Source organism: Triplophysa dalaica, chromosome 16 (assembly GCF_015846415.1).
Source record: "Triplophysa dalaica isolate WHDGS20190420 chromosome 16, ASM1584641v1, whole genome shotgun sequence".
In the NCBI taxonomy this organism is placed as follows: Eukaryota; Metazoa; Chordata; class Actinopteri; order Cypriniformes; family Nemacheilidae; genus Triplophysa; species Triplophysa dalaica.
This window is the reverse complement of record NC_079557.1, coordinates 1,628,992-1,644,547: the sequence shown is the minus strand read 5'-3', so window position 1 is coordinate 1,644,547 and position 15,556 is coordinate 1,628,992. Positions and strand designations below refer to the sequence as shown.

Below are 15,556 nucleotides of genomic sequence, written 5' to 3'. Positions count from 1 at the left end.
CTGGCGTGAAACATCAATGCAAAAAGATATTAAGCAATAATACACTTGTTTTTCCATAACTTGTCTTTTATTACACAATACTGGTTCATAACGATACGTTTTAAAACGGGTGGACATCAGATTATAACATCAGACACAAGCTCTCCACAGTGAGAAAATACAGATTCATTTCTTTTGTGAGATGCAGGAAAGGAGAAACAGTGTTAGTCTGTAAACGAGCAGACACAGTGAATTCAAGCAGTCGTTTCACAGTCAGACAGAGGTCACGAGGCAGAGGTGCAGCGCTCCTTCACAATCAGATGCATGGTACGACAAAATAAAAGCACGGTGGATTATATTCGCTCAATACCAAACAAAATCAAAAACGTTTTCATAATTTAGCCAGTGTTTACGTGAGCGGCTTTTTAAAATTAAGGGATTCGTTATTATAATTCTGCATCAATTATTTAAAATTTTCCCTCATTTACACGCTTTCATTGACTGCATTTTGGCAATGTCTTAATCTTTAAACATCTGAAAATTAATACTGCGGCTTTACAGAATCTCTTCAGAAGACACGTAAATCAAAGCTTATACAAGTACAAAAAAAACAAGAACAATTAAAAACGACAAATTCAGAATAGAAAAGATTATGTGATGGGATAAAGGAAGCGAAGCAAAACAGGACTCAAAGTGAACCGAAAAGATCATTGCATAAGATTTGACCTGAAAGCCTCATCTAATATCATTTATAATGCGTTGCGTAACTATTTACACACTGAGAAGATGTGGAGGTGTGTTTCAGTCATGTGATGAAGATATGCTTCTAGATTCATCCCAACGTTGTTTGGACGAGTCTTTAAGGTTTTATTTTGCAACTTTGCAAAATACACTGACAATCCTTCCTAAAACAAGCGAAACCAATTTCAGTGTGAACATTTGGTAAAATCATCATTGCATAAATTGTTGCGTTAAATAAAAAAACGATGCTGTTCAATGACACGTATATCAACGATTCGGTGACTGATTTCTTCAAATCAACAATTGACACCGAAATTAAATACTTTTTTTATTTAAAGCAACAATTCACGCAGGAATAGTTTCATGAGGTTTGATGAGATAAAATAGCTTCATGTTGGACGGCACATCAGTGCTGTCTGTTCACGACACAAATTATGTGCAACGCTTTCAGAATGAGCGTCTTATAGTTTAAGGCAATGAACTATTTCAAAACAATAAAGCGTTTTTAGTTTTTAAGCGACACACAAATAGGTTATTACGTTATATGGGCTTTGAGGTGTGCAGAATGACCATCAGAGGAACGAGTTTTAAAAGTGAACGTTCATATTCACATCAAGGACACTTTCTTTCTGCCAAGTTCACTAACTATACGTCGCACGTGCAAGAAAGCATTAGTGACTTCAGAGTGAGATAATCTCTCCAGACGAGTGTGCAAATCCAAGCATTAGTGTGACCATTCTTCATCCATCTTTACGGTACGACTAAAAGCGGTTCTTTCTGTAGATCATCTAGATTCCGTATACCGTGCACCATGAATGTACCAAACGAGACGCTTCATAGCCTAAAGCCACATCCCATAATCCTTGCTTCCAGGCCTTCAAATCTGAAAGACACCTCAGAGGTACAGAAAGCACATTAATTGAGACTATGAGACACTAGAAGTATCAAACTCCCGATGCGTCGGTCACGACATACATACACATACACCGATGTTTGTTTTGTTCATACGTGTTTGATGCGCGTGTGCGTGTCAATGCGCAGACAGAGAGAAATCGAGATCGCTCGACGAGCTAGTCTGTCTCTCCACCGCTCTCAGCGACTTGCACGCCATCATTTTGCTCTGAATGTCGTGCTTTTCCTCGAAGTAGTCAACCAGCGACGTCTCGGTCAGGAATGATGCTAAAACCTGCTCGAACGTGATCGACCAATCGCCATCCGGCGCGCTGGTCTTCCTCCGATCCGCCCCCTCCCCTCCCACGCAGCCAATCAGGACGGTGTCTTCTGCGATATCCTCGCACTGCAGCGAACCGGCGCTCACCACGGAATAAGACGACACGGACGTGTCGTCTTTGGTGTCTTCGTCTGAGCCGTTCGCCGTGGGAGGGGGCGTCTCCAGCTGAGCCTCCGCCAGGGCTTTGCAAACCTCACTGGACGAGTCTTCTTTCTCCGGCTGCGAGGCGTCCGTCACGCAGGGCGGCTGGGATTCGGCTTTCTTGCCGCCGTTGTTGGTGAATTTCTTTCCCACTTCTCCGATCTGCAGCAGGAGACTGGCCACGGTGGCGATGCCGTGATAAAGCTCCTGCTCCGACGGATCCTCACTGAACATGTTGTACAGAGTTTTACACATCTCAATAAACTGCTCCTGTTAAAAAGAACGGACGGAAATGTTTTTTAACCGGACCAAAGTAAAAGCAAGACATTAGTGTGCATGGTTTTTATACACTAAAAGCCAACTTTGAATTATAGTTTTCAATCATTTCCGTATTTCCATTCTGTTTTGAACTTATATTGTCATTTATACAATTATTCACACTAAAAGAACTAAATTACATAGTCGGACTGTTGACTTCAAATAAAAAACTTGGATTACCCGTACGAAAGTAACCCAGATCTGAATTTATCTTTAAATAACTGTTTTGTGTCTCACAATCACAATTTTCACAATCAGATTTGAGCCAAACTATAACTTTTCATTCTCCACAAAAGATCAAACGCATCATTTATACCTGATTCATGCGTGGCAGATCTTTGATATTCTCTTTCTTTGGCTCATTTTCCTTGGCCCACATTCTCAGATAGTATTTATAATCCTTTGGCTTCTCTTCTGAAACCCACATAAATCAGACGTGAGAATTCAAAGATATGGCAGAAATAATAAGTCACTTTAAAACTGTATGACTTTCTTTCATCTGCACAACACTAAAGAAGATATTTTGAAGACTGTCGATAATAAAAAAAAAACAAGGAACCTTAAATCCACTGGATGAACACAAAACCACTTGAGACATTTCTCGAAATATCTTCTTTTGTGTTTCACAGAAGGGAGAGGCAAGGTTTTTAACCACATGAGGGTGAATAAATGACGACAGAATTTTTGGGTGAACAGCCCCTTTAAGGTCCAACCGTTTGTGTATTTCTACCTTTCTTTTCATCGCTGTCGCCGGCCGCTCCATCTCCTCCCTCTTTAAACTCATCGCCTGTTAAGAGTGTGTTAATCCAGATTAATAAATGCAAACATGATTTTAATATGTGCAGCATCACAACATGACTGTAAATAACTGTATCGTTTATACATTGAAGATGACTATAGATCTGCAGCTCATTGTGTTCCAAAACCTAGTGAGCTGCCTACGTAGACATCATTCTAAGCATCACCACGCTCTGTTTAAGTCAGTGTTTAGAAAGCAACATAATCATGCCTTACTTTAAAGACCCCTTTTTGGGCCATCACATGCTCTTTACTAAAAGACAATCCCAGAATGCACCGCGACATGCTCAGCAACATTTTTTTTATGAAATGAGAGAAATGTTAATTATCCACTTGATAATGTTAGTTATTGTTTTTTTCCCAAGAATATTACAGAAAAATGATATATCAATCGGATGAAATATTTGTAATGCACAGTGTAGTTGACTTAGAAGTTAGCTGACTATGCAGGGAGCAGACATCAAGTCAGCTAGGTTTCAGACCATAACAAACTGCACTAAAGACATTGTAATAAAGTTAAAACACACATTGTTGTGTGCTCGTAAACATCCCAACACACATCAGATCACACCATCTGACAGAGAGAACGAGTCTGACACAGACTGAATACACCAAACCAACAGTGAGAGGACAGAGACCCTCAATACAGATGTTCTAAAGCCCAATGAACATGCTCTACTAGCCAAGAAGGACTGGTTACTATGACATCACAGAACACAAACCTGACATCACTTCCTGTGCCAGGAAGTCCAGATGAGACAGGAAGGGAGGATCTAGAGTGATCGAGAAAGAGAGACAGAATAATAAAGAGAAGGAAATAAAGAAATGTGGATAATAAAGTAAAGAGAGATGAAAGCAGGAGAAAGGACGAGCCATGACAAGAGGAAGATGAGAAATAATGGTTAATATTCAGCAGGGCTGTGCAATATTAAAGAATATATTGCGGTGTGCACAAACATGCTGAGCCACGGTGCTCGGTACCACATCTTTTCTTCTATCTGCATCAACCTAAAATGTATAGACAATAGAGCACTTTTCAAAAATGAAAACACTGGTCCAGAAGCACTTCTGTTTTTTATTTCAATCTCACATACATATTTTAAACTAAGATACTCGTTTAATATTTTGATTGGGTTAAAAATGTTCCGTCAGTTGCCTTTTGTTCAACCATTTTGTAGTTTTAAAAAACTGAAACAGGAAGTTCTTTTTGATCAGCGTTGATCATCATCCAAAGAGTAACTTTTGGAATTTTTTATTGAATTCAGTCATTGTAAATTATTGCGATCTGCAAATCTGCGATATTTTGATATATTGCGCAGCCCTAATATTCAGTTATTTTTTAGTAAACCTGCGCTGTACCATCCACAGACACATGCAGGGCAGAACACAGGCCTTAAAAATAAACCAACTACCAGTATTCAGCATTACGAGTTCAACTCCGAAAAGAAAATGAAGGAAAGAGTTTGATATGATTGTAATAGATTGAGTTCATGCTCATGAAGAACCGATCTATCTGTGCATATAATGAGATAAGATCTGACACAAGCACCCAAAACAGCTAGTCTGTGTTTATTATGAGGGAAATGTTGAGAAACAGAATTATGGGGCAGAAATATGTGATAAGACTGGCTAAAATTATGTTTAAAAAAATAAAGATGTGTGTGTGTCTGTTTGTACCTAGCGGTGTGTCATCATCTGTAAAGAACTGAGTTGCCTCCAGTGCTGACTCTGCCTCCTCTGGACACAACGCTGCAGAGGAAAGAAGAGAGAGAGACCCTTTTTAGTAGCACATACCACACACACACACTTGATGCAGCACACTCTTTACACTCAGCTCAAAAGTAACACATCTCATCTTCAAATCTTCACACATACAAACATAGAACCGTCTTTAAACATCTCCTCACACCTCTGTATTTCACACGGCTCAAAAACATTCGAATGATTTTCACACTTTGACCCTCTTACTGTTAAACTTAAACATTAGTGTCTGTACACTTACCAGGCGGCAAGTGCAGTTTGTAGAGTAGTTTGAGTTTCTCAGTCATATCTCCATGATACATCCCACCTGAGAAACACAAACGAAAAGATACAAACATTGTGTTATTACACGTGCTGCATTCTTTTACAATATTTATTATACAACAGTTCTTTCCGGTTCTCGAATCTGATATTGTGATATTACACCAGTATCACCACAGGAACCACTTCTCTGTTCACTACACCAAGTCGGACTTATGAACGTAAAACACGCACATTTGTCAGGTTCTCGAGACGTGCTTTACTGTAAACAAGCACACGTTTGCATTAAGAAACAATAGAAAGTGCTGCAGTGCAATGTGAACAATGCATCCTTTCACGGTCTCTCTCTTTCATTCACGCCCAAGTCCCATCTCATTATTTCTCACTCATATCTACACCCAAGCAGCACTGTGCTAATTTAAAAGACGTGCCGGTTTGGAATTAGTAACGGAGGTTTGTTTAAAAGTGCAGTTTGTAGAAATCACCGCTAGAGGGCGCACAATCAAACAGCAACTATGGCGTAGCTTGATGATGCTGTGTAGAACCGTGGAATGATGGGATATGGTGTCTTCAACTCCACCGCTGATGGTACCGCGGATACATCAATCAGACAGGAACGAGAAATCATCTTAGCGGAAGAAGTAAAGTAATAAAGTTTTATGAATGTTGCGTTTGATGAAATCATTATATTTCATTATAATGGCTGGGTGATATATATCGCGGTTCAAACTAATAATACATGTCTGAATCGATTCTGAAACCGATTCAATATTTATGCACAGATCATCCATGAACTACGGCTCTTTGATCAGTAGGAGGTACAGCTCGATCTAAAATCACTATGAGATTGAGTCGTTTATAACGTACATTTGAAAAAACAAAACTCGTCTATCATCATAACTAAAAATATACTTTATTTCCTGAAAATACCTGAAAAGGTTTGAAGAACAGCGATAAAATATGACAACAGGCATTTCATGCAATGAATTGTTCTTCCTGTGTTTCCCATATTATGAATTTCTGCGCAAGAGCGCCCTCTGGCTTTTGGACGTGGCGGCATTTAACCGTAAGTCATTGCGAAACTGAGAGCAAAAGAAGCGCACAATATATTGCCCAGGCCTAATAAGACCTGAGTAATGTAAGGTTTGAAATTAAATTATTAATCATAGATATTACAGTAATTGTCCAATTCGATGCTGTGATAACACTGCGCAGTTTTACGTGCATAAATCAATCATAGTAAAAGTTATTTTGACATACTCATAATAATGCTAGACGGACCAACGGTACAAACTACTTCCGCTTCGGTCTACGATAGTGTCATGCGGTTGTTACGTCAGTAAAGGCGGTAACAAAGGGTAACGCGGATATGACGCCATTGACAGGCGACTAAACGGCCCCGGTCAACTGTTTAGATGCCGATTTTCTCAGGATTTAAAAGAAGTTGTGAACGTATGAGATATTGTAAAAATATATTTTACTGCAAAATTCTTACAAACTGTACCTTTAACTTTATGCTGCTTAGCTGGAATTCGTAAAGGAAGAAAGTAGTTCCCAATTTTCCTAAGAAATCACAGCCATGCTGATATAGAGCACTATCACACTCCTACTGGAGTGACATTGCATTCAGATCACTCAAATGATAGAGTGTTTCAAGAGTTTCGGTTCTCTCGGCGTGAGGTGAGCGTCTACTCACTGAGACCGGTGACGAACTCTGTGAAGTTGATGAGGGAGTCTTTGTTTTGGTCCAGCAGGCGGAAGAGTCTGCCGGCAAGCGTGATGGAGTGAGGACCGCAGCTCCAGGTCGCGAGAGCGGAGAAGAGCTGAGCGAACTGACCGCAGTCAATGCGATACTGCTCAAGATACGGCAGGCTGGGGTCGTGACGCTCTGCCGCCGTGCTGCTCGCTCCCCAATAACAGCTCATGATGTGTTTGGCCTGTGACGGACACACAAAAGTACGTTTAAGAGTCCAGAACCAATGAGAGCATGAGATATGTCTTCTCCAAGATTGAAATGAAGAGGGAATGCGGCTATTTGTCTTTTCAACATATGTGAATCAAATGTATTTCTAGATTGGTTTTTACTTATTTTGCATTATTTTGAAAAGCGGCTGAACAGAAAAGAAAATGAGGAAAAAGAAGAACTGGAATCACTTCTCATTGGTTAATAAACATCGATGTCTGAATGAATTGCATTAATCTGCTCTAATCTGCGAGTGAGTTGTTCTGATGCTTTCAAACACTTGTGTTTGAAAGCAAAATAAGACAAACACACACTTTCAGAGTTCAGAAGGACCTCATCTCACCTTAAACAGAACATAAAGCTCCTCCAGCTCCTCAATGGTGAAGGCAGATTCTGTCATGATGGCTCGCACCTGAACATCAGACACACACGTCATCAAATGTCCGAAAATACACTCGCTCACCCACACAAAAAAGACACTTACCACGCTTCTCTTGGCTGTATCTTCTAATGAATGGATGACCTTTAACCTTTGTTTGAATCTCATCTGCTCGATGACATCAGCACGCAGACTGCCAAACTTCTGCAATAAGAAAATGTGTTTAAGTACAAAACCCTGTCTAAAATTGGTCAGACCAAAAACAGTTAGCCCTGCCCTCTCACCTCATAGGACGCTTTAATGAGCTCAAACACGTCAATCTCAGGTGGAGGGGTGTTGCCACTGGTCAACAGGGCGTGAAGGTGGGGAATGGGCGGGGAAACGGTCTGCTTATTCACAACATTATCCAGATATCTGGAGGACAGAGAGACGCAGAGAATTCTTTCAAATTACATAAAAGTGAATCAAACATTTCAAAGTAAAACTGCATCTACAATAAAAATCAGGCCACGCCCACAGCGAAAGCAAACCCTTAATTGACACGCCCCTTCATTCTAGCCACACCCACCTGCCCAGAATAGTCATGGCTTCTCCCTCATCCGAGCAAGCCATTAGCTGATCCATGTTAGCGTGTAGCACAGCTAGAGACACCTGAACGTGAGACACATCTACTGTCAGACAGACACACTCAGATTAATCATGAGAGAATAAAACAACACTGTTGGCTTCTTTTGGACCTGGAAAATGACTTTAATGCCCTCGTAAAAGAAACAGTCGACCAGCAACACGGCGCTGTCGAACGGCATGACGGAGAGGAAGAGAGTGAGAAACCAGGACAGGGAGATGGTGGAGATGACGCCCAAATCCTGCATGTGCTCGTACAACAACGGCAACACCTCACGGGTGAGCTCCTCGAACACGCCCTGATCAACCAACGCCCCTGAGAGAGAGAGAGGAAGATTTCAATATCTGTTATTCGTTGCTCTTCTTGTATTTCTGTATATTTTGTTTAATTGTGTTTTTGCTGATATTGTTTTTGATTTTTTTCTGTTGTTGCATTTTTTTCAGGTATTATATTCTTTTCCCTTTTATTGTATTTTAATATTTTTTCTGTTATTGTATTTTTTCTGTTATTCTTTTGTGTATGTTTTCTGTTATTGTATTTGTTCATATTATTGTATTTTTTCCAGTTATTATATTTCTCCTGTTTCCGTTATTGAATTTTTACAATATAGCAATTATACACAATCATGGCAGTAAAATACCTAAATTGATCCGAAAGAAACAGAAAAGAGAGAGATCTGACAGACTATGATACTCAGCATGTGTTTATATATTTGTGTACTTGTGACTAACCTACGACTCTAGTGTTGTAATAATCGGGCAGCATTCGTTCACACAGAGCAACAAGCAGCCAAAACGCCTCCTCTTCATTACAATACAACAACAACACAGACGTGACAATATTCATCGCCTGCAGAGAGAACACAGAGTCACATCAACAACTATTCACACAAACACATGTTCACTGTGAGATGATGTCGAAAAAGATCATCAACACTTTCACATGTAGGCCAAAAACATGCTCTATGAAAACAAACAATATTTCAGCAGAACCGATGTTTGTGTTCAACAATCTTTCAGTGTGGCCCATTTCATCTTTTATGACAGTCTCTTAAAGAGATAGTTCACCCAAAGATGAAAATCCTTACATTTAGCAACCCTCGTGTCAATTCAAACCTTTATGACTTTCTTCTGCAGAACACAATTTTTGAACCTCATTGACTTCCATTGCATGAACACAAAACCAATGAGACGTTTCTCAAAATATCTTATTTTGTGTTTCACCAAAGATTTAAAATCAGATGACATTCATTTTAGGGTGAGCTATTCCTTTAAGAACACAGGTCTCATTAAAATGCAGTAACATCTGAACATCTTTTTTGCGTTTGTGTACCTGGCAGTACCCGATGCCCGGGTTCCTGTACGCATAAGCGGTCAAAACTCGTCTGAGGGCAGCGATGCCCATCTCGTTCTGGAACGCGTGATGCTCGGGCATTGATCGATGAAGATCTCTCTCGATCTCCTCTGTTGCTAGTGTACATTTGCCCATGGCCTGCTCAACCAAACCGCCATAGTAACCTGGGTGTGCGGCCATCTCGTTTTGTGCACCTGTAGAAAGCCAAAAACACACTTATTGAATCTCCACAGATGCCAACAGATCTGTTCCTCTTAGACAGCATGAGACATGTCACACGTGTGTGTTAACATAACCTCGGGTGTTCACACACACACCCTCACGGCTGTGACAAATATATCAACATTTATCAAACACGCAGCAGGCAACACAAGCACGCAGTGCAAAATCCCACAATGCAATGTGCTCGACATGATTTTTCTTTTTCAGTGTAATGGAGAAGTCTTTTCGTTTTTGACGTGTTTGTAAACAGCGCCTCCTGGTGTCTGATGAAGTCATTACCTGAGAAGAGCAGCCAGAGTTCTCCTCTCAAAGCCTCTGGTATCCCGTTCAGAACCAGCTCTCGGGTTTTAGACGTCCGGTACATGCAAACTCCACGTCCAAACTCAAAGAAGTGGATGTTCCATGATTCTTCTTTCATTTTCTCTCTCGTCTGAATCAGGAAAATGAAAATAGATCAAAACACAACTGACAACAGGCAATCCATCCAAAGTAAACCAATGAGTATAAGCATTTTAGCCTTTGCAGTCCTAGTCCAGCCAACGTACATTTTTTAAACCCTTATCATATATAAACTCATATTTTGTTTTAATGACTGCTAAACGTCATGCTATGCATTGATTTATGTGGTATCTAGGTGTGTAATAACAGAGATAACGTATAGCCAGCCGGTCAAGACCTCTCAGCCCTGTCAGGATTTATTTATATAAAACTGGCTGACTGTACATTATCCGTATTTTTTCCATTTCTCTCTCCAGTAAGACTTGGCATTAATTGTCTGGCAACATCTCAATGCGTTTTACGTCTGCTCTATTTCAGGGTTGATGAAAATGAGGGGCGTGTCTCACAGCTTTTGGTCCCAGCTCCTCTGGGACGTCCTGTTGGTAGATCTTCAGGAGACCATGTTTGGCGGTGAGCAGATCGGGGCTGAAGTGTTTGCTTTGAGGCATCTCTCCTGCTCCCAGTGATGGAGACGACGGCCAAGAGGGAGGCGTACTCGGGCTGGGGTTCTCCTGGAGACAGATCAGGTATAAACCCTTTTATTATCACTCTCATTATTACAAGACGTTTGAGAGTTACACAAAATAAAAACACTTTTATGATCCAACGGGAAAAAATTAACATGCATCTTTTTCTACAAAGCGATTCTCTCAATGTTTCTTTGTGAAAAGATGTCACTTCACACCACCATCAGGAATATTTGACTCACGGATTGAGCGCTTAAACCACAGGGTCTGTCCGGCGTCCGCTGAAGGAAGTCTGAGATTCGCTGCACCAGAAAATCTCGATCCTTCAGATTGGCGAACAGGAAGGTCATCTTGTTTTTAGTGCTGATGGAGAGAGGACTCGGCAACACGCTGCTGCTGTCGGCTTTCTCCACTATAGTCACCTACAGAGAAAGAGCGTGTGAGCGCTTGTGTAGTGTTGTTTGGTTATGAGTGTGTGTGTGTGTGTTTACCTCTCTCAGCGGGATGATGAGTTGACACAAGTCCTCCTCACGGCTGGCGAAGCAGATGTAATTGTTGGAAACAAACATTTGTCCCACGACGTGCATCTTGGCAAATGGAGTCCAGAGCGTGCAGTCGGTGTGTCCGTCCAAACGCTCGTCCGGCGTGAGTCTGAACAATCCTCTGTAGCGCTCGTTCTTCGCCCGGGCATCCAGATCTCTGAAACATACGACACCCGAAACTTAAACATCAAAAGGGTCTGAACATTGAAATCTTCCTTCACATGCGTATCGTCAAGTCGTCTCCTCTGACCTCTTGAGAGCGGAGACGTTCTTCAGAGTCTTGCAGGGTTTGGGGAGCGAGCGGTCGGCGGAGAAGCTCTCGTTGTCTAACAGTTGTCTCATGGCGATGTTGGCCAGCTGCTCCATCAGTTTGAAGGTCTCGTTGATGTTGAGGAACATGGAGAAAAAATGCTCTGTGTCCCGCGTGCTGACGCGGATGCTCTCTGGGAAAACCAGCGTGGCGTTCTTGTCTAACTGCGTGATGTCTGTCCACTGGACCACCAGCGAAACTACAGCGAGAAGGCGAGTGTGAGACATGGCACTCCAGACACGGTGTCCGGAAGAACACTTCAACATCACACGAACACGCTTCATGCCATTTGTGTGTCACTGTGTCAATCGAACAAAAGGTAAAAGCTCACCCTCCTTTCCCAGCAGGAATGAGTAGAAGCACAGGTGATTGACGGACAGGTAGATCCAGCCCTGTCGCGGGACTCTCCCCTTCCAGTAACTGCAGGGGTAATAATTCACCAGCTTCTCTTCCTCCGGCATTCCGAACAGCTTCCGCATCTTCAGCTCGGCTTCACGAAATTTCCCAGGATCCTCGTCATCCTGAGGTCTGATGCCTCTGTTCTCCTCAGCGATGATGCCCTGCAGAGAAGACGTTAAACTAATCCAAACTCTCTGCTGATGAACAATCCTAGAAAGCTGTCAAACATGTTAGCGTCCCGCTTGGGATAGAAAGAAGCACGTTTGACTGGTTGTTTTATTACTGTGTGAATGCATGTATTCTGCAAGGCCTACGCTTATTCTTACAATTCACTGATATGCAAATGAGTGAATGATATATTTTGTGAAAACTAAGAAACCAGATGTATGTGTGTAATTTTTGCAGTGATATACTTTAAATTGGTAAAAAATAACGGAACCGGGAGTGTTGTTGGCATGAATTGAGAAGCGATATGAAGCTACAATCTCATTTAATCTGAGAAAAAAAATGAATGAATTAAATGAGGAAGCAGATGCCATCTGGGCAAATCACTGTATTCAGATGAATCAACATGTGTTTGTGTGGGTTTAGAAGACGTATGTCGAAATCCCACCTGTATTTTACCCTTGACAAATGTGGTGATGTCATCATCATTGTCAAAGATGGAGAGAGTTTGAAGCAGATTTGCCTCTAGCCACTCCCAGTGTTTAGTGATCTCCTTACGAGACGAACCTGACACACACAAACGCACCCACAAAACACACAAATACAGAAGCAGGGTAAAAATGTAATAAGTTAAGTCACAATTTATAATCTTGGATAACATCAGAGACCTGGACTAAACACATCTTGAAAAATCAATTTGTCTCTAGACCAAAGGTTCCTATATTCCACACAGCCCTGTTTATCATACACCATGACGTAATATAACAATCTGTTCCTTTTCCTGTTTGATTAAGTGATTATTATTTTATAAAAATCAGTTTTGAATCAATATTTCTTATTTTTTTAAGGAATTTACATTTACATTTAGTCATTCAGCAGACGCTTTTATCCAAAGCTACTTACAAATGAGGTGAACCATAGAAGCAATTGGAACAACATAAGGACAAAGAAAGCAGAAGTGCAGTAAAACTGGTCTCACATAGCCTAGCACAGTATACAAAGCTTGTTGTTTTTTAAAGGATAAAAAAACGTGTTAAAAAAGAGGTAGAAGAGATGTGTTTTCAGCCGATTCTTATAGATTCCTCAGAATCTGCTGATCTTGTAGCAGTGGGCGGATCATGCCACAAAAGTGGAACAGATCCAGAGAAGGTACGTGAGAGTTTTCGTCCCTTTTTGGGATCATGGCACTACAATTAACACCACTCCTGTATTTCATCTATTCAAGAAGACTTTCAGGTGGTCCCTGTGAGAAGAAAACACAAACCACAGGCGATGTTCCAGAAGATCTGAGACTCTCCTGTCTGATGCAGAATTCTGTACGGGGCGACACGAGCGCTGGAGTCCAACACAACATCCATCGTACCCACCAACAAACCTGACAAACACACGGAGATCCAGGAGAGTTAAACAGACATAAAAACATCTTTCAACCAAAAATTCAACCCCTTTGCGTGCAATTTTGACCATTAAATACTTGAAAATGTCTTCACCACTACAGTGAAAGCTAAAAGCAAATTTCCAATATTAGGAATGTTTTGTGTGCCAAAAGTCTCTCTCACCGGCCTGACTTGTTTTTTTACTTTAAATCTAATAAAATCAACAGGTTGTGTGTGTGAGTGTTGGCTTATAAGTTAATGGACAGAAAATATCATTAGCCTGGTATGAATACAATGCAAGTCTACGAGTTCCAGAGAGAGAGAGACTCGAGTACTCGGGAGCACACATACATAGAGAGATGAGGAATTGAAGTAGAAAACAGACTGTCATAACATATCTGTCACACGCTGAAGTCTTTACTTCCTCCATCACATGATCTGTTCATGTGTGAGATAAACACAAACCGTTTCCGTCAAACCAAGTGACAAAAACAAGAGTGTGTGACATCACGCATCAAATAAGAGCTTCACTGAAGCAACATGACACACAGGAAGAGGAAACACAGACCAAAACACCCCCACATCACTGCAATGATGACCTCATTAAATGTATAATGTCGCTGAGGTCAGAGGTCAATGCAGTCAACGTCCTCGTCATGTGAGCGACTTGACTTTAAAACTCATGTTTTTTTGTTTTGTGTCACGAGGGAGACAAACAAGAACGACAATGAGAGACTAAGATGAAGTTTATATGAAGTCTAAAACCAAATATAAAATGTAATTTTTGTTGACTCTCAGTATGCTTTTCATTACTATTTAACTTTATAATGGAGGTACCACAGTTATAACAGTACTCTGTGGAAAACCATGTGCAGGTTTTACTGTGAATTTCTTGAATAAAACGAATCTGAAAGATGACAAGCAAATATTAAACATCGGTATTGACCCAGCATCCATAAACAAAGACAGAATGACGTAATCAGCATGAATCCACATAAACAATATAATGACACACGTTACATATAACACGCATGTAACAACCTACAGAACATAAAATCTACATATAAATAATAACAGATAATGCACAGTCACCATCAAGCACCCAAAACGTATTAAACATACCATAATAAACTTATAACAAGCTATATTCAATGATGCACGAGTTATATTTTATGCATATTCCACATATAGTCCACATGTAAATAATAAACACATGACGCATCATTCCCAATGAGATGCGACCAAAACATTTTACACTTCCCACAATTAAAGCATCATACACAGGACTCGTAATAAGGTATATTTAAGGTTCCATAAGTTATATTTCGCGCATGTTCCAATGATTATGCAATGTGGGATAATTTAGCGCTCGTACCCGTGATTCCTCCTCCCCGGCCGTGTCCCTTGCGTCTCTGCAGAATGAAATAAGGGTTCGCGCGCTCGCTCACCCACAGCGCGTTCGCCAGTAACACTTCCTCTGGAGTAATCCACATGGCGAAACTCGTCACTAAAACTTTATTTAGACATGAAAGGTGTGCGTTTATATCATGCCAGAGCGCACAGAACTCAGCCGATGTTTGTCCGCACGGACCGCCCAGCTGATCCGACTGCGGGAGAAACCAGCCACAGTGGAGCCAAGATGGTGTCTGGAGCAGGATGCTTTCAAAATAAAAGTCTTTCAACTAGAACTTGGTGATTTGTTATGTATGCACGAAAAACAGTGCATACATAATTATATATGTATAGTTTAAATGTAAGTATTTATCTAGCAATACATATGTAAATGAACAAATGTCTTTAAAAGAAGAGATTCGATACACGCGTACACATAATAAAAGTCATACGACTTTTGTTTGTCAGACATGCTTATAATTATGTTCAAATGAACAAATGCCTTAAATAAACAAAAGTGATTTGAGATTTGAGTTCGGACAAAAACACACAATGAACACTCCCGTGGAAGTAATAACATTAGCTCAATTGTAAAATCTTGTTTTGTGGTACACATTTATGTCCACCTGGTGGCA

The 15,556-nt window shown here is 40.8% G+C and overlaps 1 protein-coding gene across 2 annotated transcripts; it reads right to left on the bottom strand.

The window, feature by feature from the left end:
* Nucleotides 1–39: 39 nt before the first annotated feature.
* On the bottom strand, nt 40–15,145 carry LOC130437799 (TBC1 domain family member 9B). Of its 2 annotated transcripts, XM_056769399.1 has the most exons (23): nt 14,905–15,145; nt 13,418–13,528; nt 12,602–12,720; nt 11,921–12,149; nt 11,530–11,788; nt 11,229–11,436; nt 10,980–11,159; nt 10,618–10,782; nt 10,052–10,202; nt 9,530–9,744; nt 8,929–9,046; nt 8,310–8,512; nt 8,141–8,223; nt 7,857–7,986; nt 7,678–7,776; nt 7,537–7,605; nt 6,927–7,167; nt 5,211–5,276; nt 4,886–4,957; nt 3,931–3,981; nt 3,141–3,197; nt 2,727–2,824; nt 40–2,362 (listed from the first exon to the last, which is right to left on the bottom strand). In XM_056769399.1, the coding sequence occupies exons 1-23, from the start codon at nt 15,020–15,022 to the stop codon at nt 1,751–1,753; spliced, it is 3,654 nt and encodes a 1,217-aa protein (XP_056625377.1). In that variant the 5' UTR covers nt 15,023–15,145; the 3' UTR covers nt 40–1,750. The 2 variants fall into 2 exon arrangements, with proteins under 2 accessions (XP_056625377.1, XP_056625378.1); XM_056769400.1 differs by lacking the exon at nt 3,931–3,981.
* Nucleotides 15,146–15,556: the final 411 nt, after the last annotated feature.

Coding starts and splice junctions, on each gene's coding strand:
- LOC130437799 (XM_056769399.1), bottom strand. CDS start 15,022: ATGTGGATTACTCCAGAGGAAGTGTTACTGGCGAACGCGCTGTGGGTG. Junction 13,529..14,904: donor CCGGGGAGGAGGAATCACGG/GTACGAGCGCTA, acceptor TGTGTTTGTCAG/GTTTGTTGGTGGGTACGATG. Junction 12,150..12,601: donor TTGTCAAGGGTAAAATACAG/GTGGGATTTCGA, acceptor TCTTCTCTGCAG/GGCATCATCGCTGAGGAGAA.